Genomic DNA, 25,119 nt, shown 5'->3' with positions numbered 1-25,119 from the left:
GCAAAGCCACCCTGGTTACTTTACCAAAACTGTACAAAGACCCAACCCAGCTTGGAGCTTGATGCCCATTGGTGCTACTCAATGTAGATTGCAAAATACTGGCTGGCATACTCGTGGGGCGCTTGGCTGTCTTGGTACCTAACCTGATCCACACTGACCAGAATGGTTTTGCTCCACACGGATCCATCCCCTTTAAACTGCGCAGACTTTTCCGTGTCATGCGCTATGCTCCTCCTGTTCCTCCCAACTCCGAATGCATTGTGCTCTACCTTGGGAAGGCAGTTGATATGATTGAGTGGCCTTTTCTCTTTAATGTTTGGCCCCTATAGGGTTTATGTCCCAGTTTTATTACGCAGGTCAAATTATAATGCAATAATCCTACCGCGAGGGTCAGATCGGGTAGATTGATATCACAGCCATTGAACCGCTGACTACAGCTGTGAGGTCCTCTACAATGACATGGGGTATCCCACTAGGAGGGGATATACATACAATCTCCCTATATGCAAATGATCTGCTCCTTTATATACGAGATGTCTGCATATCAGACACATAATCCAGTACACTCGCTTTATTTGCACGTCTGTCGGGGCTGCGCGTTAAGTGGGGGAAATCATGTTTTTTCCCGTTTACATCTTGCACCCCAAACCCAGTGCTTAAGGTCCATGATAGACCGGTCGACTTGCAGCCTACCATGTTTCGCTTTCTGAGCATCAGGAAATATGAAGATCAGGATTTATTAGATGTTAACCTGAACAGGGCTATCACCTCCCTATCGGTGCATAAGATGTTCTGAAAGACGTTTCCCCTCTCTGTGGTAGGCAGGGTATCACTTATTAAGATGGTGGTCCTCTCGACTCCTTTATTACTTTACCAATTTACCATTCTGTCTACCGCCTTCCTTCTTCTGACCAATTGAACGCCTGCTCCAGGAACAAATCTGGAATTAGTCGAGATGCAGAGTTACACTCACGAAATAATATCTGCTTACTGACCAGGGAGGACTGGCGGTACGCCACCTAGAGCATTACTACCTAGCAGCGCAGCTGCAGTGGGTGGCTAGCTGGATGGTGGGGCTAAACCTGTCCGGCACAGCTGGGTCAGATACCCCATGCACACTGCATACAATACTCGCAATGTTTCACCCTTGTGGTGGTAGATCTGGCCCCCTCCTGCTGCTGCTACAAGTGGCCTTGTGCTGCTTCCGCAGATCCCCTTTCCTCATCAAAACCATTACATCATACGCGCCACCCAAGGCCGTGAGGCTTCGGGTGCAGGTGTGTCTTTTAGGGTTGGATCTTCTTACCAGCTCCTGGTCGCAGTTAGGGGGAACCTTCTGATTTGAGGCTGCAGGCGCGGCAGGAGGCTTGAGGCAGGTCAGGGCTCGCTGAATCTCGGGTCAGGATCGCCGGGGAGACCTCTTGGTGTTGGGCCACTCGAACTCTGGCCATGGGTGTTGGGTGCAGAGTGGTGCAAGCTCGCAGATCCTTGCAGAGCTGGAATCTGTTTGAATAAAGTCTGGTGTTCACGCGAGACCTAGTCTTTGGGATTGAGGGCAGGCAGGTCCTCCGCGTTTCTCGACGTTGCTAGCTGCAGGACACACCGGGATTTCGCTGGAGCAGGTTCGAGGTGGGGATAGGCCGGTAGGGCTGGGGCCAAGTCAGTGGGTGTCCTCTCCTTAGCTTCGGCACGGCTGTTCGGTCCTTCTACTTTTCTTCTTACAAGTTCTTGTCTGGGGAAGCAAGCTTCAAGGGTGCCCCTAAATACTAGATAAAGTGGTGTTACAGGTAGGTAAAAGGTTGGGACCAATTGGTCCCTTCCCTGGGGTGGGTACACCCCTTATAAAGCCACCCTCCAGTGGTAGGGGGGCATAAGCTTTTCCCTGGTTGGCTGATTTCCCCATCTGCAAGATGGTGGGTACTGAGAGTTGTGCTTCACCTCGTCTCCCTCACCCGAAGGGTGGAGTTGGCAGAGGTGGGCACTCCTCTCCTTCACTTGTTTTTTCTGCTGGTTCTCCTGCCCAAAGTGGGGGTCAGAACAAGTGGGGACCAGTTGCTGAAAGCAGCAAGTGGGCTGTGGAAGCTCACAAAGGCGGAAAGCCTTTGAAGCTTCCCCTTTGTGGACCCTGCCCATCCTGGTGGAGGAGGCTTGGCACCTCGTCCCAGGATGTGCGTTGTTTCAGGCCCCCGAAAGCAGCAGGCTCTCGTCCCAGGGGTCCTGAAATATGTCTGGTGGTGGCCGCTGAAAGCAGCTGCTCAGCCTGGACACTAGTGGTAGGTTTTTTTTCAGGGGGCATATCTAAGATGCCCTCTGTGTGCATTTTTCATTAAATCCCAAACTGGCATCAGTGTGGGTTTAAAGTGCTGGGAAGTTTGATAACAAACTTCTCAGTTTTTAGTGCAGCCATTATGGTGCTGTGGAGTTCGTAATGAAAAACTCCCAGCACCATATACTCTTAATGGCAGCACTGCACGTACAATGGAATGGACTTCGACACTGTAGGAGTACAGGGCTCATGCACCTGTACCCTCACCACTCCTAAAGGGCACCCAGCTAGAGGGGTGACAGATGAATGCCAGGGGAGTGGGTTGTAGGCATGGCACACAGGGATGTGTGTCATGTCGATTCTTCACTTTGTTCTGCACCAAGACACGCAGCCTGCAAAGGCAGTGTGTGAGTGTAATGGTACAGGACCTCTAAGGGTGGCACAATGAGTGCTGCAGCCCTTAGGGGGTCTTCCCTGGTCACAGTGCCCTGGGTACCTGTGGTATTATTTACCAGGGGCTGACGTATGGCCAAAGATGTCAATTGGGTACAGTTTTAGGGAAAGAAGAAAGAACACAGGCCCTGGGAACCTGAATTGCAGGGACCCAGGGCACATAAAGTCAAAGTGCATCCGTAGTCTGGAAAAAAGTGGGGGGTGGGTTACTGCAACGGAACCCAGCTTCTCAAAGTGGGGACCCAGCCAACCAGAGTGAGGCATATGCCCCCACCCACCTGAGGATGGCATAAAGGGTGTACCCACCCCAAGGAAGGGACTTATTGGTCCCAACCTTTACCTACCTGTAACACCCCTAAATCTAGTATTTAGGGGCAACCGCTAACTTTGCCTCCTCAGACCAAGAAGTAAAGAAGGACCAAAGTGGTGCTGAAACTAAGAAGAGGACGCCCACTGACTTGACCCCATCCCTACTGGCTTGTCCCCACCTTGAACCTGCTCCAGTGGAATTCCGGTGTCCTTAAGCCAGCAACCTCAAGAACCCAGAGGACCTGCTCTGCCTTCCACAGAAAAGGCTTCGTCTCCCGTGAGCACCGGATTTGCTCACACACAGACTCTGGCTCCGGCCAAATCTGAGAGTTTCACCTGACGCCACCGGGCCAAGTGCGAGTGGCCTAGCATCACGAGGAGGTCTCCCCGGTGATCCTGACCTGAGATCTGGTGATCTCTGACCTGCCTCGAATTTCCCAGCAAAGCCTGCAGCCTCTTTCTGGAGGACCCCCCCACCCCCCAACCGGAGCTGGTAAAACACCCCTGCACCCGACGCCCCATGGCTTTGGGTGACCCAACCGACTGTGTCCCGGCATCCCAACTTACACCTCCAACCGGTGGTTACCTCCAGAAGATCTCCGTCCCCTAGCCTGCAGCCTTTGTTGCAACTGGAAAATACCCATTGAAAATAATGGGGCACCCGACGCCAAAACAGCACCCTGCACCCAGCCGCCTCTGCGGGTGTACTTTGGGTGCTATCTCAGATCCCCCTTTGCTCTGAGTCTAACACCTGGCGCTTTGCTCCCGCAACCTTGTGGCCTGCTTATGAGCATCCACCAACTGTATTGAAAACATTGTAACAGTCCTCTTCATTCAGCTTGCTTGTATTGTTGAGCCTACCATGAAAATGATCATGTACACTTACCTGTGCCAGGCTTGCATGATTCTAGGAAATAAATACAACTAATTCTTTTTTATACAAATCAAATTGGTCTGAGTTCAGTCTTTGAGTGTATGACATCATTTGCTGATGGAGTGTGTACAACAAATTCTTAACACTATCCTCTGATAAAGCCTTACTGCTAGCCCACACTACCACAAATGGAGAGTAAGGTGCTATCTGATTTTACCTCTGCCTACCTTTGGGTTTCCTCTGGACTGTGTGCACACTATTTCTCATTTTGGTATAGTATGCACCAAGCCAGCTTCCTACAACATGCCCTTCACTTGAGAGAGACTGTTTTGGGTCCAAGGTTGACGACTCCCAACAGAGTACGAAAAAGTGTAATAACGTTGTCAAGTCCATGGGAGCCCATCAATTCAGGGAACAGTTCAGAGGCATAGCCACACCCAGGAAGAAGATACCCACAAATGAAGGTTCACAACTTATTCAGTACTCCATAGCATTCCTCCGCAAATGAAACATCGCCTCTAACCCGTGGATACTCTGCATCATCATCATTGATAATGCATGGAGCTTGTAAAACCACTGCCCAGCATCTGGCCAAAGCCAATAACACAGCAAATTAGATCTGCCCCTCAGGCCAGAAGCGGCAGGCTTGATGCAGAAAAAAGCTAAATAAATAGTTACAAACAGAGAAGGGGAACAAGGAGTCTACATAGTGTTCTTCCTGGTCCGGAAACTGGACAAGTCACTCAGATCAATCTTAGACCTCATGGCCCTCAACAGTTTAATCAAAAGGCAGAAGGTTTAGAAGACAACTCTGCAGGAGGATATTCCGCATGTGAAATTAGGAATACATGGCAACAATAAACCACCGAGATGCATATCGCCACTTGCTGATGAACAGGCAAAGATTCCTTCCTGCAATTTGTCATAGACAAGGTGCATTACTAATTAAATGTTCGCTTTTGGGTTCCAGTCAGCACAAAGGGATCTATGTTCACGATTGCGTAGACGATTTAGATGGTTTAGGCAAAGTTGTTCAAACAATGCCAGGACAGCATAAGGACAGTAATAAGAACATTATACAACTTGGTTATCATAAACCAGAAATTAGTCATCATCCATACAGTGAGAAGTCATTCCTAGTGGACAGACTGAACTCCAAGGAAGGGAAAGCATTCCCTGTAGAGAAGGGAATCCTGAAATTTATAGAGCACATTCACCTCTACCAGAAGAGGCAACCTCCCGTGGTGGGAAAGCTTATTTCGACGACTCATACCAAATGCAAGACTACACATGAGACTACACGAGTGGCTGCAGAAACAGTGGTCATAGGCAACAGGGAAGATCTAATGGTTTTTATAGATGGAGTACACAAGTTAATGAAGTGGTGGAATGCAAGGAATATCACAGTTGACAGACCTTTTAAACACCTAACTCCCTTTGTTACCATAACAGCTGATGCATCCCACATAGGGTGAGGAGCTGACATGGAAGCGGTTGGGGTGTTTAACAGGTGTCTATGGTGCATGGAGGGATCAGTGAAACACGTACATGTGTTCGAACTCAGCACTGTGTTCCTAGCCCTAAAGGCCTTTGTCACAGATCAAGAGAAAGGTGGTGCACATTCAGATGGGCAACACAATCATGCTCTACCTCAACAAATTAGTGGGTGGGGTGGACCAGGGGGGACACAAGATTAAGAGACTCATCCAGACTAGCGCAGGACATGCAGATATGGAGGGACAAAATTACTGGCGCTGCCGAGAACAGCTCACACACCAATGCGGAAACTGAAACCTATGCTAACGCAGCTCATGAAACCACCCTTTCAATCTATGCGCAGCTCTGGACTTCAATTACAAACATTAAAGATAGTCTTCCTAGGAGCCCCTCACATCCTTATGCAGTGTGACAGAGTGTAGAAACCTACCTTTAAATCCATAAGGATTGATAAGTGCTGAGAACCGACTTCTTAACCAAGGTGGTCCCACATCAATCAGACTGTAAACTACCAGCTTTTTCCCAGGAGTCTAAATTTCAGGCAGAATGCGCTCTCCACGTACACCAGATCAAGAGGTCAGTGGTGTATTATACACAGGAAACTAAATTAATCAGAAAAGTCAATTAGAAGTTTTTCTCTTGTCCAACAACCAGGGTGTCATCAGTTTCCAAGGGTATTAGCGTAAGGTGAATAGTTCAAGTGCTTCCAAAATGCCATATGGCAGTGGGGATGACACCAGAAGAGGGAGGAAGAGTGCACTCCACCAGAAAGAAGTGACCCTCGCCTTCATAGCTATTCTCAGTCCGTGACATCTGCATGGCAGCTACAAGGTCCTCCATGCATACCTTCACTAAACACTGGTGTGAACATACAAGCTAACATCGAATCGCAGGCGAGACAAAGTACTCCAGCACCTGTTTGTAAATATAAAGCCTTTTTCTACCCAACTTTCCGTGAGAGCGGGAATGCTGCTACACAATTTATGCACAGCATGTGACTCGAGATTGATTCACGCTGCAAAGTGAAATCTTATCTGTAGGAGTAGTTGTGCATCTGATATGTTATGTTATTAATATTTGTACAGCGCAACAGCTGCCCCAGCAAAGGGGCGTCCTGGCGCTATGAGAAGGCAAACACAACACAACATCAGTCTGGCGCAGAGAAGAACCTAAATTTAGACAAACAATAAGGTTTTGATAGCGCGTCTAAACTGGAGAAGGTCATCAATTGCCCGAGTCTCAGAAGGGAGGAGGTTCCACCACTTCGCTGCCAGTACTCTAAAGGAGCGGCCGCCAGTTCTACTCAGCCTGAAGCGTGGAACCACTGCCAAGTTCTGGCCCAAAGATCTCCGAGTCCGCAAAGGGACATAAGGAATTAGAAGATTCGCCAGAATTTGGGGAGACATACCTTTGAGGATTTTAAATGCCAGGCAGAGAACCTTGAATTTAATCCTCTGAGTTACAGGGAGCCAATGAAGCGAGTGCATCGTCTTGGAGACCGAGCACCGCCTAGGCAAACCTACCACTATTCTGGCCGCAGCGTTTTGAACTCGCTGCAGCCGAATAAGTTCAGCCTGATTTATCCCGGCCAAGAGTGAGCTGGCGTAGTCCAGTCGAGACAGTACTGATGCCTGAACCACCAGCTGTCTGGTGGGGGCATCAAAGAATCTCATTATAGGCCTTAGGCCTCTAATAACGCCATAGCAAGAGGCCGCCACCCTCTTGGTGTGGCAGATAAAACTAAGTGTTGGATCAAGCCAAACCCCAAGATTTTTTATCTCCGATACCGGAGAGGAGGTCACACCCAGTTCAGAAGGCCACCAGTCGTCGCCCCACAACCCCACTTGCTTGCCTGCCACCATAACCTCGGTCTTCTTGGTGTTCAACTGGAGACTGTTAGAGTTCATCCAGTTGGCCACTGCCCGTAAGCCGTCCCGGAACCTGAGGGCCTCCACATCAGAGTCCCCACTCAACGTGACCGCCAGCTGCGTGTCATCAGCATATGAGACCATCGTCAGGCCCCATTGCCTGACGACCGCAGCCAGCGGTCTCGCGTAAAGATTAAAAAGAGTGGGGCTCAACGAAGACCCCTGTGGGACCCCCAGAGACAACTGGTACGGTTTAGACTTGCCAGGTGGAATCGCAACCTGGAACGACCTATCCGTAAGAAAGGATCGAAACCAGCATAGGGCAGAGCCCTTGACTCCTACTTCCTCTAGTCGCTGAAGTAAGATCCTGTGTGATACAGTGTCGAACGCGGCACTCGGATCTAATAATAATAGTGCCGCTGTCCGACCCGCATCAAGCACAGATCGCAGATGTTCGACCATGGAAAGTAGGGCCGTCTCCGTGCTGTGGCCCGCACGGAACCCATTCTGAGTTGGGTCTAAGATGTTAGCTCTGGTAAGATGGTCTGCCAGGATACCGTTCACATGGGCCTCAGCAACTTTTGTGGCCCAGGGAAGCAAGGAGATCGGGCGGTAGTTCTCAGGGTTGAGAGGATCGAGGGTAGCCTTCTTCAATATGGGTGTGACTATGGCCTGCTTCCACCTAGTAGGCACTACACCTGAGGATAATGACAGGTTGATTAAAGACAACACCGGAGTGCTGCATAGCGGCAGCATAGTCCTAAGCTGAGCCGGTTTAAGCGGATCTGCAGGAGAGCCCGACTTAATTTTTAAACTCAAGTGATCAAAAGCCTCCCTTGTCATGGAAGGCAGGGTGTCGAGACACTCACTATCTCTCACGACACAGCTGTCTCGCACTAAATTGGACGAGACCATAGGGAAGGTTTGATATATGGCTTGCACCTTCTCGAGGAAAAAGAGGCCAGACCCTCACAATGGGAATCTGAACATATTTCTACAGCCGTTGTCCTCTTAGCCACTAAGTCCTTTAAAACCTTGAATATAAGTTTCGAGGGGATAGGGCTATTCAGAAACTCCTGAGCATAATAAGCTGCAAGGGCTCTGCATACCGCTCTGTGGTAGATCTTAGTTTTAGCAAAGTAGCAGGCCTTAAGCTAAGGGTCAAACTATTTTCTCCAAAGCCGTTCAGCCTGCCTACAGGCTCTTTTAAGGGAAGCTAAGGTATCGTCATACCAAGGGCTATGCTCTTTAGAGCCCTGTTTAGACCATACCAAAGGGATCAAAAAGTCCAAAGCGCGAACAGAAAGCGTCGTACCCATCATTGACATTAATGACCGGGCCCAGGGGCGCTTTCTCCAAAAAACGATAAGTCTTCCAGTTTTAATTTATTCCAACGGCGTTTTAAGGATTGTTTTATCCTTGGATATAAAAGGAGGATCGGACATAGGGACAACCATCTTCACCAGCATATGATCGGTCCAAATCAACTGAATGGGACAAAGTACTCTAATACCCTCTAAGTTGGTAAAAAACGGGTCAAGTATGTGGCCATCTCGATGTGTAGGAGAGGTCACCAGCTGCGAAAACTGCAAGGCCTCTAGATCGGCAGAAAAACTCCGAATAGCGGGCAAAGATAGACAGTCCAAATGGAGATTGAGGTCACCAAGTACATTAAAATTCGCACATCCTAGTGCCTCCGTACTGATTAGATCCGGGAGAGCAGCCCTAAAGGCAGCATCGCAGTCCGGAGGGCGGTAAATTAAAAGGCCCAAAAAGGTGAAGTGATGATTAAACGAAATTTTAAACAGAGCACATTCACATCCGGGAAGTTTAAGGGCTTTCCATTCACATGGGTAAGACAACTTAACAGCCATCGCAATTCCCCCTCCTCTCGTACCCCGATTAAGCGTAAAGATAGCATAGTCAGGGGGAAAAGCGAGGTTCAGTATGGAGGAGTCCGAGTCCTGCAGCCACGTTTCGGTCATAAAAAGCGCGTCAGGGGCCTCTGTTTTAATGAGATCATATATCTCCTGATAATGTTTTACCAGTGACCTGACATTCAAATTCCAGATGTCAAGATCCCGCTTCCGTGGCATGTGTTTCTGCCCAGATGGTAAATTCAAGGAACGAATGCGCGACGGAGTGTCCAATACCCAAACGCCACAGGTGCAACGATAGGGGCCACAAGTCGGGGCCACTGAGGGGAGATAACAGACAGAGCACATTCCGGAATGGCCAACAGCTCTTCCCTTTGATACCTAATTATAGGTGATGGCATAATGGTAGGAAGGGGCATAGAGTCCTGCCACAACCCGCGATGCCTTAGCGCTGACGGGCGCAGACGGGCAGGACTCTGGTGCGACTCAGGCGCAGCGAAGGCGCGCCCGCTGCGCGATACCGCTGCGCGTTGAAGGGAGCTTTAAATAGGCGTCCCTCCACTCAGCTGGAGCGCTAGAACGCTCATCAGTGACAACCCCGGAGAGTGAACACCACTCCAAGATGGCGCTTAAAGAGTGAACACCACTCCAAGATGGTGCCCAAAGAGAATCCCACCCCAGGAACCGGACCCGCCTGAACAGCGGTGAGGAGCCGATTAAAGTGCAAGTAAGGGGGGGTAGAATAAGTCCCGTTAAAACCAGGGGAAAATGCAACAAAAAATGAACTCGAATAGATACCAGGTTAGTTAAAATAGTAGCGAGGCACAATGAGGCGCAAAGCGCGATGCAGCGCGCGAATACCTTCTCAGGTAAGACCACAGGGCAGGTCGCCTTAAATAGGCGCCCCTCCACTCAGCTGGAGCGCTAGAACGCTCATCAGTGACAACCCCGAAGAGTGAACACCACTCCAAGATGGCGCCCAAAGAGTGAACACCACTCCAAGATGGCGCCTGTATAGGAGGGACATACTACCAAATGGTCGTCAACAGCCCCCACTTAAAAAATGAAATGGTATCACAGATAATTGTGAACCAATCCCCTAGATGGAAAACTAATGTACAGCATGTGAATCCAGAATTCTTTAGTTTCAATACTATTCATAGATTAGTGACCATTTCATTACTTGTTCCCCAAGAAAATGTCCTTCTGCTGTAGAACAAGTTGTCACATCACCTCAAATGCATCATGTGCACATTTTGAGAAGGCATGTTGTGTTCAGTCTATAATATTTCGCTCTGTATTTGGATGCACCAGAAACTAGTAGTGGTAAGTTGATGGATGCTAAGGATTGTAGTTGGTTTAACAAGCATGTATTTGGAAATGTCCTTAGTACTCCTCCATCTTAGAAACATTTAATTTGACAGCAGTTGACAACTTTTACGTCTAGTAAGTCAATTTTGGTGGCTTCTCTTTATTGCAGATCAGTTGGTAGGTGGGAGTGGATGGGAAAGTAAGATTGGGATAGGGGGGGGAGGTTAGGACCAATGGGTTCCTCAGGGGAGGTGGGTGGGAGGCTGGGGGGCGGCAAGGTTAAAAAAATGGAAAAAATAATCCTCATATATATATATATATATATATATAACAGAACACTATACTTACTGGGTGCTGGTAAGCGCCTTTTTCTCTAGAAATCGGTTCTTATGGCCAATATGACACATAAGTTAAAAGTTTTTAGTTGGAATGTAAATGGATTGAGGGATAGGAGAAAGGTACACAGGGTAACAGATTATTTATACAATTCAGGAGCACACATTTGCCTACTGGAGGAGACACACCTAGAGAAAGCAGAATGTAAGACGGCATTTAAAAAATGTAGGTGGATCCAGGATATTCTCTGTTCTGAACAAAGTGGTAGCACAAGAGGGGTGGCCATATTAATCAGAGCTAACGCAGGGATTAGGGTATCGAAGTGCGAAACGGACCATTCTGGGAGATGGTTGGTGGCTTCGTTAACAGCAGGACAAACTCCCCTTACTTGTGCAGTTTATTATGGGCCTAATCAGGACGCGCCAGGGGCCCTCACGAAACTAAAAAACAGCCTAGTAGAGACTGACGGACCGGTAATTATAGGGGGTGACTTTAATCTGATATTTGATAAAGATCTAGATCGCACCTCTAAAGTCAGATTCACTCCTCCCCAAAAGTCCAGATTGGAACTCAAGAACATTATGAGGGATTTTAACCTCATAGATATCTGGAGGCTCAAAAACTCAGGGAAAAGGGAATATTATTTTTATAGCAGAAGACATGGTCATCACTCAAGGATAGATTTCTTTCTACTCGATAAAACCCTTTTCTCGGCAGTAGACACCATATCTTACGCCCCGGCTATCCTGTCCGATCATTCTGCTGTCGAGAGTAATTCGACTCAAACAGCAGATCCAGCAGAGAAGGTGGACCTTAGACAGAACACTCCTTCTGGAAGAGGCAGTTAAGTTAGATCTGGCAACTCAGTCTGAAGAGTTTTTTAGGACCAATGTTGGGTCAGCAAGCAAACAGATAGTCTGGGAAACATATAAAGTCTTCATAAGAGGCTGGTTGAGCACCCTGACGATTAGGAGGAATAAGCTTTCAAGAGAGAAGAAGGAAGACCAACTTCTGAGACTTAAATTAAAGGAACAGGAACTCCAGAAGGCTTCCTTAGGCCAGTTAGAGACTAGACTCACTCTACAAAAAGAACTCGATATCCTACGGGCGGAATATCAAGCAGAGCTAGACAGAATCTTGAAGCACAGGTGGGATGCGAGTAAACTTCAATCCTTCTCATACGGGGAGAAATGTGGTCGCCTCCTGGCGTGGAAGGCCCGAGTGGATAAAACTAGGAATCAGATCGACAGTTTATCCAAGGCCAGTACAGGGGAAACCACATACGATGATGATCTCATTAGAGAGGAAGTCAAAACCCATATGCAATCCCTGTATAGTACTACTCTGCCCCAGAGTGGACGGCAGGCTGGAAACTGGTTAAGTAAAGTCCAGCTCCCCGAATTATCAGAGGCAGACAGATCTTTCCTTAGCTCCGAGATAAGGGAAGGAGAGGTAAGGGTTCAGATCTTAAAAATGGTTAATGGCAAAGCGGCAGGTCCCGATGGGCTTCCGGTAGAGCTATATAGGACCGTTATAGACCAAATTGTTATAAGCTTAACGATATTATTCAATGAAATCCTGCTACGGGGAGAGCTGGCTCCTAAGTCTTGGGCGCAGGCCACAGTCACTCTAATACTGAAACAGAATAAAGATCCTCGCAAGGTAGAGTCGTATAGACCTATCTCTCTACTAAATGTAGATTATAAGATCTTCGCAGGTGTATTCGCAACAAGACTGGCCAAGGTAATCAAATCCATTGTCCACTGTGACCAAAGGGGGTTTATCCCTGAGCGGCAACTCAATGAATTAACTTTCCAAGTCATTGCTGCAATAGATGTTGCCATTGAGAAAAAGCTGCCCCTGACTATTGTAGCTGTCGATGCTGCTAAAGCATTCAACCAGGTAGAGTGGGAATATCTATGGCTGGCTCTGGCAAAATTTGGTTTTCCCGTTAATTTTATAACCGCGATTAAATCCCTATACCATGCACCACTAGCTAAAATTTTAGTCAATGGCTCTCTCACAGATCAGATATTTATAGCTCGAGGAACCAGACAGGGCTGTCCCCTATCCCCTCTTTTATTTGACTTGTATATTGAGCCTTTTGTTTGCTTACTTAGATCGGACCCTCTTATTAAATCATTTAGGATTGCTGACCTGGAATTAAAATTTGCACTTTATGCTGACGACCTGTTGATGTACACCTCAAACCCGGGAGCAGCCATTCCTAGACTAATACAACTAGCAGAAAGTTTTGGTGAGATCTCTGGGTATTCAATCAACAAGGATAAAACTGAGATCATGGAATGGAATCAGGGGGTAGCCACGGCAGGTTGTAGGACCAAAATGAGGTATCTGGGAGTACACTTAGTCAAAAAATAGAGGACATCCCAAAAGTCAATCTGGACAGGGTTATAAAAGATACTACAGCCCTACTCCATCGCTGGTCATCTCTCCCATTAAATATCTTTGGGCGGGTGAACCTACTCAAAATGATTATCCTCCCTAAGATCACCTTTCTATTTAACTCAATACCCTTATCCTTTCCCTTGGTAACAATTGAGAAGCTACAAGGGAAATTGGGATCTTCTATCTGGAACACGAAAGCCCCTCGAATAGCTTGGAAGAAGCTTAGAAGAAGCTTAAAGACTGGAGGATTAGCCTTCCCTGACCTACACATCTACTGCCATGCCTTTCACTTCAAACATTTTAGACTAATGGCCGGCAAAACTGACCAAACTTCCATGGGTTTATTATTTCTAGCACTATTGCAGGATATCCCCCAGGGACAGGACTCTTTCTTGTTTAAGTTTGGGGACCCAAAATTCTTCAAGAAGGTCAGGCTTAAGATTCTGGGGACCGCGGTCAGAAACTGGGTATTTGTTAGGAAGAGGCTTAACATCCCCTACTATGCAGCGCAGGCCCGGATATGGGATTCCCCTGGGACACCAGCCTGTCTTGACGACCAACTGTCTCTACCATTGAAGGCAGCAGGACTGGAACACTGGGGGGACCTACAGGAAGGAACCCAGCTCCTGCCATGGGAAGCTCTCTCCAATTTGACAGAGGGATCACTCACCAGGTTCAAGTGCTACCAGCTGTCTGGTTGGTGGTCAATCAGAAGGGAGGGCAACAAAACCCCAAACCCAAGATTCGACGCTGTAACTAGAAGAGCAAGGTGGAAGAATCAAATTACATTCTGGTATACATCGATGCTTGAGGAGGAGGATGTAGCTGAACCTGAACTGAAAAAACTCTGGATGGATAAGTTAAGCACTGATGTTATTAACATTAGAGACTGGTGGCTTGACTCCTTTGCTATCCTACATTCAGTAGTTAAACCCGCAATGTTAAAAAGAAATCATCTATATACTATGTATCGGGTTTATATAACTCCTAAGAAATTAGTGAAGATCACCAAGCTAGAGCATTGTTGCCCGAGATGTAGCCATACGGAAGCTGACGATGTTCACATGTTTGCTGACTGTCCCGAATTGAAAGGTTACTGGGAGAAAATCACCGATTTCCTGGGAGAGGTTCTAGGGGTCCCCTTGGTAATAACTACAACTACCATCCTGACGGGGCTAAGTATGGGCTATAACATCAATGACCCCTCTACAAAACTTGTCTTTTATGTCATCCTCCTTGCAAGGCGAGAAATATGTAGAGCCTGGAAGGACATAGCCCCCCCACCTTCCCCTGCTGCTTACGACAAATCATCCTTACTAGTAAGTCCGACTTGGCATGCGATCCTACAAGTTTGGTTAAAGTCTGGGCGGCCCTTGAGGCATGGCAACACAGTTGATTGGTTTTCCAATGATTTATCTGGAGCCTTGCCGGTTCCCTTGACTCCAAAGTAGCACGGGGCACCAGTAAAACTGTGAAACGGGAGTATGGATGGGAAAGCAGTGGCTACTTGAGGGAGTAGGTTCACCTATCCCGCTTTTGGTCACACATAACCACAAGGGCCGGATCAGGACGACCAAACAGCGCAAAGGTTACCAGTTTCCCATCAAGACTTCTAATAATGGTATATGAGGATTACCAAAAGAGAATCAAAAAAAAAAAGGACCAATGACACCAGTGAGATGGGTGTATATACAGAGCAGAGATGGGTTAATAAACGGCAGAGGAAAAGCAGAAGTTGGGCATGTGTGAAATAAGATGTTGTAGATGACCTGCTCTATAGGGCTAGAGTAAACAAATGAAAATGAGAAGTTAGTTAGTAGAATGAAGGAAGAAACTAATTAGATTTTGTGTTTTAGTGGGACCGGGTTGGAGTCGATCAACCGATTAGCAAACCTGTTTAAGCCCTTTCATCGAGACCGTGCGTTTTATCTAGCCATTTCAGAGAGACGGCAACTTTGACACCTTCTTTTCTCGCCATTAATAATTGGGTTTGAAGAACTTTTACCAGGGTTTTCAGAAACCGGTCTGGTATCTTAAGGCATTGAGTGTTACCGTTCTGCCATCTTCGGCATAAAATAAAACCATGGCAGTTTTCCAAAGGTGTAAGACGTCCTGAAAGTGTTTCCAATTTGGGTGGAGTACTTTTTTTAAGGATTCTCTAGAGGTTATCCCATTTAGTATGGCTGCAAAAATACTTTAACGCCTAATCTGCAAGCAATCTTGTTTTTTGTTTCAGTATGTATCGCTCATCCTTTAACTTTGTATGTTTTTTCTTTTCCAGGCAATATCATACGGATATTGAGGACTTTGTCACAGATTTAGTTAATAAGTATGTTCAACATGAGACATCGAAGCATGAGCAAACCTCCTTTAATGTTAAGCCTCAGGTATGAATTGTTACATGTATTCTAATTTAAAATTTGTCTTAAGTTACATCTAGAAATGAGTCGTATGACAACTGAGCTCAGTGCAGTGTGTTAATTATATTTTTTCATAATACATTTTATTTAATTTTCATGGTACATTCTGGGAGACCGCCCGACATATATATTATCAGGACAAAAATGATTCTGGTGCAGCAAGCATGTAAAGCATATGAATGCAGAACATAATTACAACATAACAAAAACAATTTGCGCAGACCGTTCCTATACTAGTGCATCCTGGGAAGTTCAGTCAGGTACGTGTATGAGCAGTGATGAGATTCAATGTATATGTTGCGGTCTATGCCCTTCCTCCTTTTCCCTAATGTCGGGGGAGAGGCCCCCTTGCATTGCTGGGCAATGTCACGCTTGGCAATAGTGAGGGCCAAGAAGAGAAGGTGCTGCTTGTACCGATTCACTCCCATCTCGTTGGTACTGTGCAAAGGGAATAGTTTTGGGTAGAAAGGAAGATCCCACAATAGTATCTTACCCAGGCAGGCTGAGAGTTTGCGCCAGAAGAGCTGCAACGCCGTGCAGCTCCACACTGTGTATGAATGATCCCTCTTCCCTTCCGCTGCGTAAACACAGGGGGATTGGACGATCTCCATCTTCCATGGGCGAAGACATGTATAATATACGCAATGTATGTTTTTATATTGGATGAAGCGGTATCGACAGGACACAGCCGCTCCCTGAGGGCTAGCTAATGCTTCAACCCAATCCTAATCTGTTAGTTCTGGTATGTCATCCTGCCACGCCTTTCTAGTTTTATGCAACGTGGTTCTGGCGTGTGTCGTTAGATCTGACAGGTTTTATGAACACCCAGGTCTCCAATAAGGAGGCAGTATTTGAGGGGATGGAATTCGGGCAGGGTGTCCAGAGAAAGGATCAATGGGATAACAGCGTGACGTAGCTGAAGGTATTTATAGAATTGTCTGGTACACCTGGAATTCCACCTGTAACTGGTGGAAAGACTTTAGGATGGAGCCCTGCATGACATCTCCAAGTGAAGATATACCCACTAGGTCCCACCTGCGAAATCCCGCTAGAGCCGTCACTGGGAGTAGATGGGTACCATGGGAGTCGCTTGGGTCAGGCGGCCACGCCAGCCCATCTGCCCTGCTGTGTATCTCCTGAGCTGGACCACCGTTCTTCTGGCATAGGGTAAGAAGTTTAGGTTTTGTGCACTATATAACAGCCGAAGGAGGGGAAATACCTCCATCGCCGCATTCTCCAACGCGAAAACCGGGTCTGATGGGGAGTTATACCACCATTCATTTACAATCAAGAATTGTGAGGCTACGTAATAGGAATATTTATCAGGGGCTGCAATGCGGCCACTATATGTTGATTGGGCGCCAGTTTGTAGTGCCACCCGAACTGCTCCACCATTCCATAGGAATGTATTATGGATGGTCTGTACTTGCGCAAACCATGACCGCGGTATATGATATGGGAAGTTAGGTAGGCGGTACAGTACTCGACGTAGCAAGACCATTTTAAAAATCACTGCACGCCCATACAGTGAGAGCAGAAGAGTACCATATTGCTGTCTTATCTTGAAGACTGGCGACAAGCGGGTTGAAATTGTGAAACCATGAGGTTTTTGGGCATGGTGTGTTAGCTGTGCCGCCCAGGTTCATCGTCCCTGGTCTCCACATACTGGGAATAGCACAGATTTAGAAGGGTTGGGATGAACCCCAGTAGTCTGGCTGAATACTTTGAGGATCTGCAAGATTTGTGGGCCTGAGCTCCATGGGTCGGTCATAAAGAACAGGACATGATCCGCATATAGTGCGACACAGTTGGGTCGCGACTGTGGCCACTCAAAGCCCCTGAGTACCGGGTCACCGCGTACCCACGCCACCAAGGGTTCCACTGCCAGGGCGAATAGGAGTGGTAACGGGGGCAACCCGGTCGCGTGCCACGACCGACAGGGAAAGGGGCCGAAAGATGTCCTGCCATGTGGACCGAGGCAGTAAGATTTGTGTGTAATAGATGGACATATGTCAAAAAACGCAGGTCGAAATTGACAGCTTCATGAAGATGAAAAAGGTACACCCAGCTGAGAGAATTGAACTCTTTGTCTATCGGCTAATAATATAGCTGCCGGGCGCCCTAGCTGCGGGTCGATAGCCATGGCATTATGGACCCGGCGAATGTTGTGACGGGTGGCCTGGTGCGACATAAAGCCAGCTTGATCTACATGAATCCGGTCCTGTGTACAAGCCTGCAGGCTGTCGGCTAGGACCTTGCCCAAATTTGGCTCAAAATTGATCCGGGAGATGGGGTGATATGAGGATGGATCCTCATGTGGGAGGCCAGGCTTGAGGAAGAGGACAATCTCTGGGTGCCGCCAATCCCGGATGGATCCTCATGGGGGCGGCCAGGCTTGAGGAAGTGGACAATCTCTGGGTGCCGCCAATCCCGGGGTAGCAGGGTTTGTTCATAGGCATCATGTATTGCCTCTAGTGGGTGAGGGCCCGATGTGGACATGTGTGGCCGAAGAAACTCCATGGGGAATCCATTGGCGCCTGGGGCCCGCCCAAGGCGCATTGCAACAAGTGCCGCGCCTAATTCATCTATGGTGATAGGGGCATCTAACTGATATCGCATCTGGTCTGTAAGTTTGCGGGGGGGGGGGGGGGGAGAGAATATCTCGAAGCAACTCTGCAATGAGCGATTCCGATGTCTGTTATTGTTACCATAGTGCTCAAATTGCCTGGAGGGGGGGGGGGGGGGGGGGGACTGGGTTCCTGCATTCCTGCATATATTGTGCTTCTAGGGATGCGTAGCGAGTTTCTAATTCGGTCCAATCAGCGGAATGTTTGCGTTTCTCATTCGAATGAGAACTGATGCCTACCCCTTGGACTGTGGACTTCAGGGCCTCCCATAGGGTAACTTTGGATGGGGCCGATGCAACGTTGACGTCTAGATATTCCTGGATTGCCCTAGCAAGAGTTTCTTGGTAGTCAGGATCGCGGAGGTGCTATGTGGACATATGCCACCTGAATGGAGGTTTTGGGGCGCTTGTATGGAGTTTGACAGACTGGGGAGTGATCCGACAGCCCCCTAGGGAGATGGGAGACTTGAGAAAATCTATGAATATAGCTATGCGGCGTGAACATGTAGTCCCACCGGGATAGGGAGCCGTGAACTGTGGACATGCAAGTATAGCTCAGCTTGTTGAGGTGGTATTCGCGCCTTGTGTCTGACCAACCCAGTGTGGTGGCGAGGAGGCTTAATTTTGAGACATCTAATGAGGGGCCTGTGTTTGACCCACGCTTTCTGTCTAGTGATGACATGGCATCATTCCATTCTCCCCCAGAAGTCAGTCCGTCCAGGAGCTCTCCCCAGGGAAGAGAAATGTTGTCAATTAATGCATTTCCTAATGAAACGAGGGCGTAGATACTGCCAATGTTCATATGTTCCCTATATAATGTGCCTGATATTATGATGTATTGTCCCCCTGGATCTGCCCAGTGTTTCATGTGCACAGATGGGGCGTGACTATGGATGAGGACAGCAGTCCCCCTTGAGCCCCTAGTGAACCCCTCATGGTATATTGAGTGGTATCCGAACCTCGCTAGACCGGCAGCCTGGGTGCCCAATAAGTGCGTCTCCTGTAGGAGAAGGATATCTGCTCTGTATCGCTTGGCCTGGGGGAGAATGGCGCCCCTCTTGATAGTTTTAAGTAACTCCCCTAACATTCCAAGATACCACCGTCAGATCCCCAAGTGGGGAAATGTGAGCCTGAGTAGTCCTCTATACACGTGCTCTGAGGACCTAGCATATTGGGATGTGGATCGTGTGCCTGTGCTTGTGCGAAAACCAATACTAATCTAACGAGAGAAAAAAACCTGTGAACACCTCCTCCCACCTCTCCTCTCTCCGATACTGCCATGAACAAGGAGCATCTGTCGCAGTGAAGGACACCCCAAGCCCCCAACAGCAAAGCCCGGAGTCCCTCCGCCAATGGTTCTCAACCTTCCCATAAAACTTCAACATGGGGTACTAATGTCTGGGCTGTGCAGCCTCGTGGCTTGATTGTCCACGCCACCTCCGTGCTTAGTAGGAACAGAATGTTTCAGGTATCGGACTATCAATAGAAAACTGAGAAACAAAGAGCTCCGTCGGCTGATTCAGTTCAGGTTTTTCGTTCGGGGCTGGAGGAGCACCGGTTGGACCAGACCAAGGTCGCTTTGATTTCGTCCTTCTAGATCTGTTTCTCTGCGAGCCACAGGAGCAATCGGACTCCAGCGGTGGCGGGGTATGAGGGATCAGGTGAGTATGTTCATTTGTCCATGCGAACACCACTTCGGGCGTGTCAAAAAAGAGACTTTGAGTTAAAAAAAGACGCGTAGTCTGGCGAGATAGACAAGCATATACTGAGTATTAATATCTTGTAGTTTCCACTTTGGCGCTGTGAAGGATTGGCGTTGTTGTTGTACTAGGCGGGTGCCATCTAGGAAAATCATTATATGCTGGGATTCGTATATAAGTTTGTCCTTGTGCATCCTGGCGAACTGCAGTACAGTGTCTCGGTCTGCATAATTAAGCAGTTTAGCAATGACTGGCTGTGGGATTTCCCCCGGTGGCAGTTTCTTTGTCAACGCCGGTGGGCTCTCTCCACCACGAAACAGGGGGATAGCGTGTCCTCTAGTAAGAAATCTATGAGCCACTGGGTGAGGAAGCGATTCATGGAGGCGCCCCCCGGGAAGCCCACGAAACTGAGATTATTGTGCCTGGCTTGGCAGTCTGCCTCCTCCACCCCGGGCCGCCAGATCCTGCGACACTGCTGTCCATTTATTGACTTTTTTTCTGCAGGTTAGTCCTGGTGTCTTACACGGACGAGACCCGCGTCTCCACCTCCATGATGCGATCCACCGCCTTTTGAAGATCCTGGCACGGGAAGGAGACCTCTGATCCCCCTGCACTGATTTTAATATCAAGCGTGTCTCTTGCCTCCGTGATAGCTGCCAGGATAACCGCATTATCTGGCACGGTTCCACTCGTGCGGCCTCCACCTGGACCCTGGCTGTAATGGTCGAGGGTGCTCTGTTTGGCTCCTGCCCCATTTAGCTTTAGTCCATGATTCAGCGCCGTGGAAGGGTTGGCCAGAGGTCTCAGGATGTCCTCAGCTGGGTCGGGGGGTGTGCGCTCCGCTCTAGATTGACGATCGCTGCGGGTCATCAGGCGTCTCGAATCGGCTTTGCCAGCTATCACATGAGTGACACCACAGGCCGGTCCTCTCGGAATTCGACGTGTCCTGGGCCACAAGCTGCAACAAGCCTAACACTGCAGCCCGCGACGGCCAACTAAGTAGGCCCCCCTACTGAGACCAGACTCGCTGGACCACCAGCCCCCCCCACCCCCCCACCCCCCCAAACACCCCACACAAGCAGTCCGGGGTAGGGCCCAATCCTTTTTTCCTGGGCACGATGGCATAAACTCCCACCCACCCCCGTGCAGTCCTATCATAGGATGTTCAGCTACCCCAGCTCTGGGGACTAGGCCGGGTCTGCCAGTTATACCCTCAAGGTGTGGAGGGGATTCAAGGGTCAATTGGGGAGGGCCCTGCCACCTCCACCACAATCTGGGCCCACTGGTGTCTCACCCGTACGCACTATGGTGGAAGAGAGCCCCGTAGGCTCCTTGCTGTGTATGGCTAGTGCGCAGCTCCGACCACCCCCACTGCAGCCATGCAATATATTTTCAGGTCAGAAGGCCGGGCCCGGGCGTGCCCCAGAGGTGGGGAGGACCAGCCCAAAGAACATGGGGGCCGGCATGAATTGCCACCCGCTCTTCAGAGCCAGTTAGGGCAGACCGCCCCCGGCTGGCGTAAGGCCCAGACAACCTCTGTCTCCGAGCAACTAGCCGGGCATCCACCTGGCTGGCACCGTGCCTCGAGGCCCGGCAGCCGCCACACGTCAATCCGCTGCAGTAGGCCAAGCTGTCCTTAAAACTCTTTCAAACTACTGCAACAGACACAGGTGACCACCGCTAGGGGAGACACTGCTGCACAATCGATGCTAAGTGTACAATCTGCAGCTCATATGCCTCGAACGGAAAATGCTACTTACCAGTATGCATCTGTTCTTGGCATGTAGAGCTGCAGAGTTGTACACGCCCTCCCGCCTCCCCGGGACCTGTGTCTGTTCCAGTTTTATCTTAATTAGATATACACGCATGGACATCCTTTCTTCTTTCTACTAACTCAATCATTTCCCATCATGGCGTTAAACAATCTAAGGATGGAGCTGATGCCCATGCGCACTATCGTTCAAGGGAGGAGTCCCCTATCTCCTGACTACAAATACTTCTTCCAAGACGACAACATGCAATCATCCGAGCCCAACACCAGGTGGCGATCTAATGCGAAGTGTACAACTCTGCAGCTCTATATGCCAAGAACAGATGCATACTGGTAAGTAGCATTTTCCTTCTAGGGTTGCAGGGTGCTTATGTCGCCATACTTCGGTTAAACCCCCTTTCTCTAAACCACGCCTGGTGCCCATGGTAAGCCCCTGCAGTCTGACCCATCCTGGGGGTAGTCGGATCCCTACGTGCATCTATAACCACGTTGAAATCCCCTCCCACCAGTACCTCCCAGTCTGAGGTGGTCAGTTGTCTCGAGGCATCCCTGACAAAGTTCCTGGTATTCGTTAGGGCCATAAATCGTGGCTAGGGCGTATATAGTGCCAAAAAGTAGGACCTGCAATGCTAGTAATCTGCCTGGTATGTCCAGAAAATCTTTTCCACCCGCCCTGGGTGGCAAGTAGAATGGCAACTCCTGCTTTTTTAGACCCCCGAAAGGAAAAGAATTGGCGATCAAACTATCGGGAGCGCAGCCTTCGCCAATCGCCCTGAAGTAGATGGTTTTTTTTGTAACATGCAAATGTCACATTTGGTGTCCCTGAGGAATGAAATGAGGGCTTAATGCTTAGATGGGGCATTAAGGCCTCGAACATTGAGGCTAAGGACAGTTAGCACCACACAAATACTTGGGTAAGATATGGCAGTGTACCTCCAATAGAGGGGTGCGCGTGGCCTCCAACAAGGTGTGGGGAAAAACGGTAACCTGAGAGGAATAGAAAGTGAGAGTACAAAGGAGAGTGGTAGTAAAGAGCAAAAAAGAGAAACCACTCAAATATATCCTCCACCTGGGGTCGAACAACAAGCCATTGCTAGGGCCTATGTCACCGGGTAACTCAATAAGGCACTGTCGGTAGGAAGGGGCTCTGCTGGAATCTCCGTGATCTGCGGCTGCCAGCAGCTCCCCTATCATACCCATTGCCTCCATGTCTTGGTGTATTTCCTTACATTCAAAGGCTATATCACGGTTGAAACCAGCGAAGTCCTCCAGCAAAGTTCAAATAAGTGCTCCAGAAATGTCTTAGTGATGGGGTAGTCGTCCCGGTCAGCATTACCTGCTCTGGTATAGTCTGAATGCGGGTCTGATGCTACAGGACCAAGCACTCACTCTCCCTTCTTAGAGGTTGATTTAGCAAAGATGTCCTTGACTGATGGTTCTTTCTTCTCTGCGCATAGGGAGGACATGGTCAGGTGTGGATGAGGACCCCCTCCTCTGCTCACACCCCAAGTGTGGCCAGCAGCAAGGCCCATTCAATCTCCAGGTACGGGGGACCTCTCACTTCCGATCAGGCAGAAATTCCAAGTGCACCCCAAGCCTGATCTGGAACCCTTGCTGCAACTGACAGATGCAAGCGGCCTCTGACTCCGAGCATGATGCAGGGAGGCCTCCAGGCACGCGGGTCCACCGGGGAGCACAGCGTCCCCAACCCTGGCAGTCTCAGACGCTCCGGCCCCACACCCGAGTTGGAGCGACCACAGTAAAAGGATTGAGGTCAACTGGTGGGGAGACAGATGAAGAAGGAAGAGGAAGGGGTGGGGGGGGTGGGGGTGGGATCCGTGTCTTAGTGACGGGCCGGCTCACCATCTGTGGGTCAACGGCACGACTCTCCCCTGCTGGACTGGGACAAGACCAGTATGTGCTGTGTGTTCCTCCTGGGTTAGCGGCCCAACTGTGTCACCTCAATATAGAATAGGCTGCAAGGCTGCTGCCACCGCAGCTGAGGGCACCGCTGTGCATGTTTATTAGGTAGGGCAGTAGGCCGCAGGTCACTCCACGCCTCTTAGGATTTAATTCCCCCCCTCCCCCTCCCCTTGGTGGCAGCAAGAGCCAGATGTGGTGCAGACCCGAGGAAGCTGTGTCCGACAGTTATGCCAACTCGATCAAGGCTGATGGGGGCGGGACACACCACAACCTCATTCACACTACTCTGGGGCCTCGGGAAATCTCCAGGAACCCAGCTGGGCAGCCCCAGTCCCAACCTGCTCTGTTGTGCCACCCCCCCCACCCCCCCCCCCCTCCGCCAGCAAGCAGTACGCACACTCACCCGCTGCCGATACAAGGGGTGGCGGCCGCACCCCGCGAGCAAATAACCTACCTACCTACCTTAACTAGTCCTACCTACCTTTAACTAGTCCCTAACCATTTCCTCTGCTACCAGAAAATTACTGATCGAGCGCGCAGGTCACCCGACTTATAATTTTACCATATACACATCGGGCCCATAAATTCAATTCACCATATTCATTAATCTGGTAACCTTGCACTCTACTACCAGTAACCCTGTTCCTTCCTATTTATTTCCACTGTACCCGACTTACCAATCCACTGGTACGGGTACCTATGATCACCATGGATCAGGAAGCTAGCTGTAAAAAAGGCAGACAAAAAAAAAATACCAATACCGTTTATATTCTTTGCACTCATGTAATAACCACAGACTCTGGAAGTTTTAAAACCTTTATCTAGAATTCGTCAGTTTCAGAAAGCATAATGTTTACAGCAAGTAAACTGTCAATAACTAAGATTATAAAAAGCACATATCCATATAGGAAGTAGATTAGACCAACCATTTATGAGTCTATAGGGAAGGTAAGAACAGGGAACATACTAATATAGGTTTCAGAGCTTAGACTCGGTATGATGTCTAAAGGACGGGAAAAATAAGGAACATACTAGAATTTCACAGTGAAGTATTTCCCCTTGAAGAGGAACTATAGAGAAGGTAAGAATGGACCATACTAATAAGACGGTGTAATTACTTGAATCGACTAAAGGATGGGTAAAGCAAAGGAACATCTATAATTTATGGACAGTATGTAGAACAGTACTTAAAGGATGGGGAAAATTTGGAACATGCTAGTATAACCACTACAATGTAGGACTTTATCATTTGTCAGCAAAGGGAAGGTAAGAAAAAGGAATAAAAGGCAAGTACCAATTTATTCGAAGCAAGGAAAAGGAGAGTGCAAAATGGGTTCCCTCAGATTTATATTTACCTAGTACGGCGTGGAGACCAACCCTGGCCACAGGTCAGTTAAGGACAGGAGAAAACCCCAAGGAAGATAGACGCCAGTAGGCCAGCAGGTGCAGAATGGACACCCCAGGACAGGAAAACCAGAT

At 48.8% G+C, this 25,119-nt stretch overlaps 1 protein-coding gene across 2 annotated transcripts in view; it reads left to right on the top strand.

Annotated features, from left to right (window-relative positions):
* Positions 1 to 25,119, top strand: part of ZCCHC8 (zinc finger CCHC-type containing 8) — a 309,991-nt gene that overhangs the window by 52,652 nt on the left and 232,220 nt on the right. For both annotated transcript variants that reach the window (XM_078667571.1, XM_078667572.1), the window contains exon 4: positions 15,482 to 15,587. In XM_078667571.1, coding sequence (XP_078523697.1) covers positions 15,482 to 15,587 — 106 coding nt within the window. The remainder of the gene's footprint in view (positions 1 to 15,481; positions 15,588 to 25,119) is intronic.

The sequence above is a fragment of the Lissotriton helveticus genome, chromosome 11 (assembly GCF_964261635.1).
Source record: "Lissotriton helveticus chromosome 11, aLisHel1.1, whole genome shotgun sequence".
Classification (NCBI taxonomy): Eukaryota; Metazoa; Chordata; class Amphibia; order Caudata; family Salamandridae; genus Lissotriton; species Lissotriton helveticus.
This window is presented reverse-complemented; position numbering and strand designations above follow the sequence as displayed.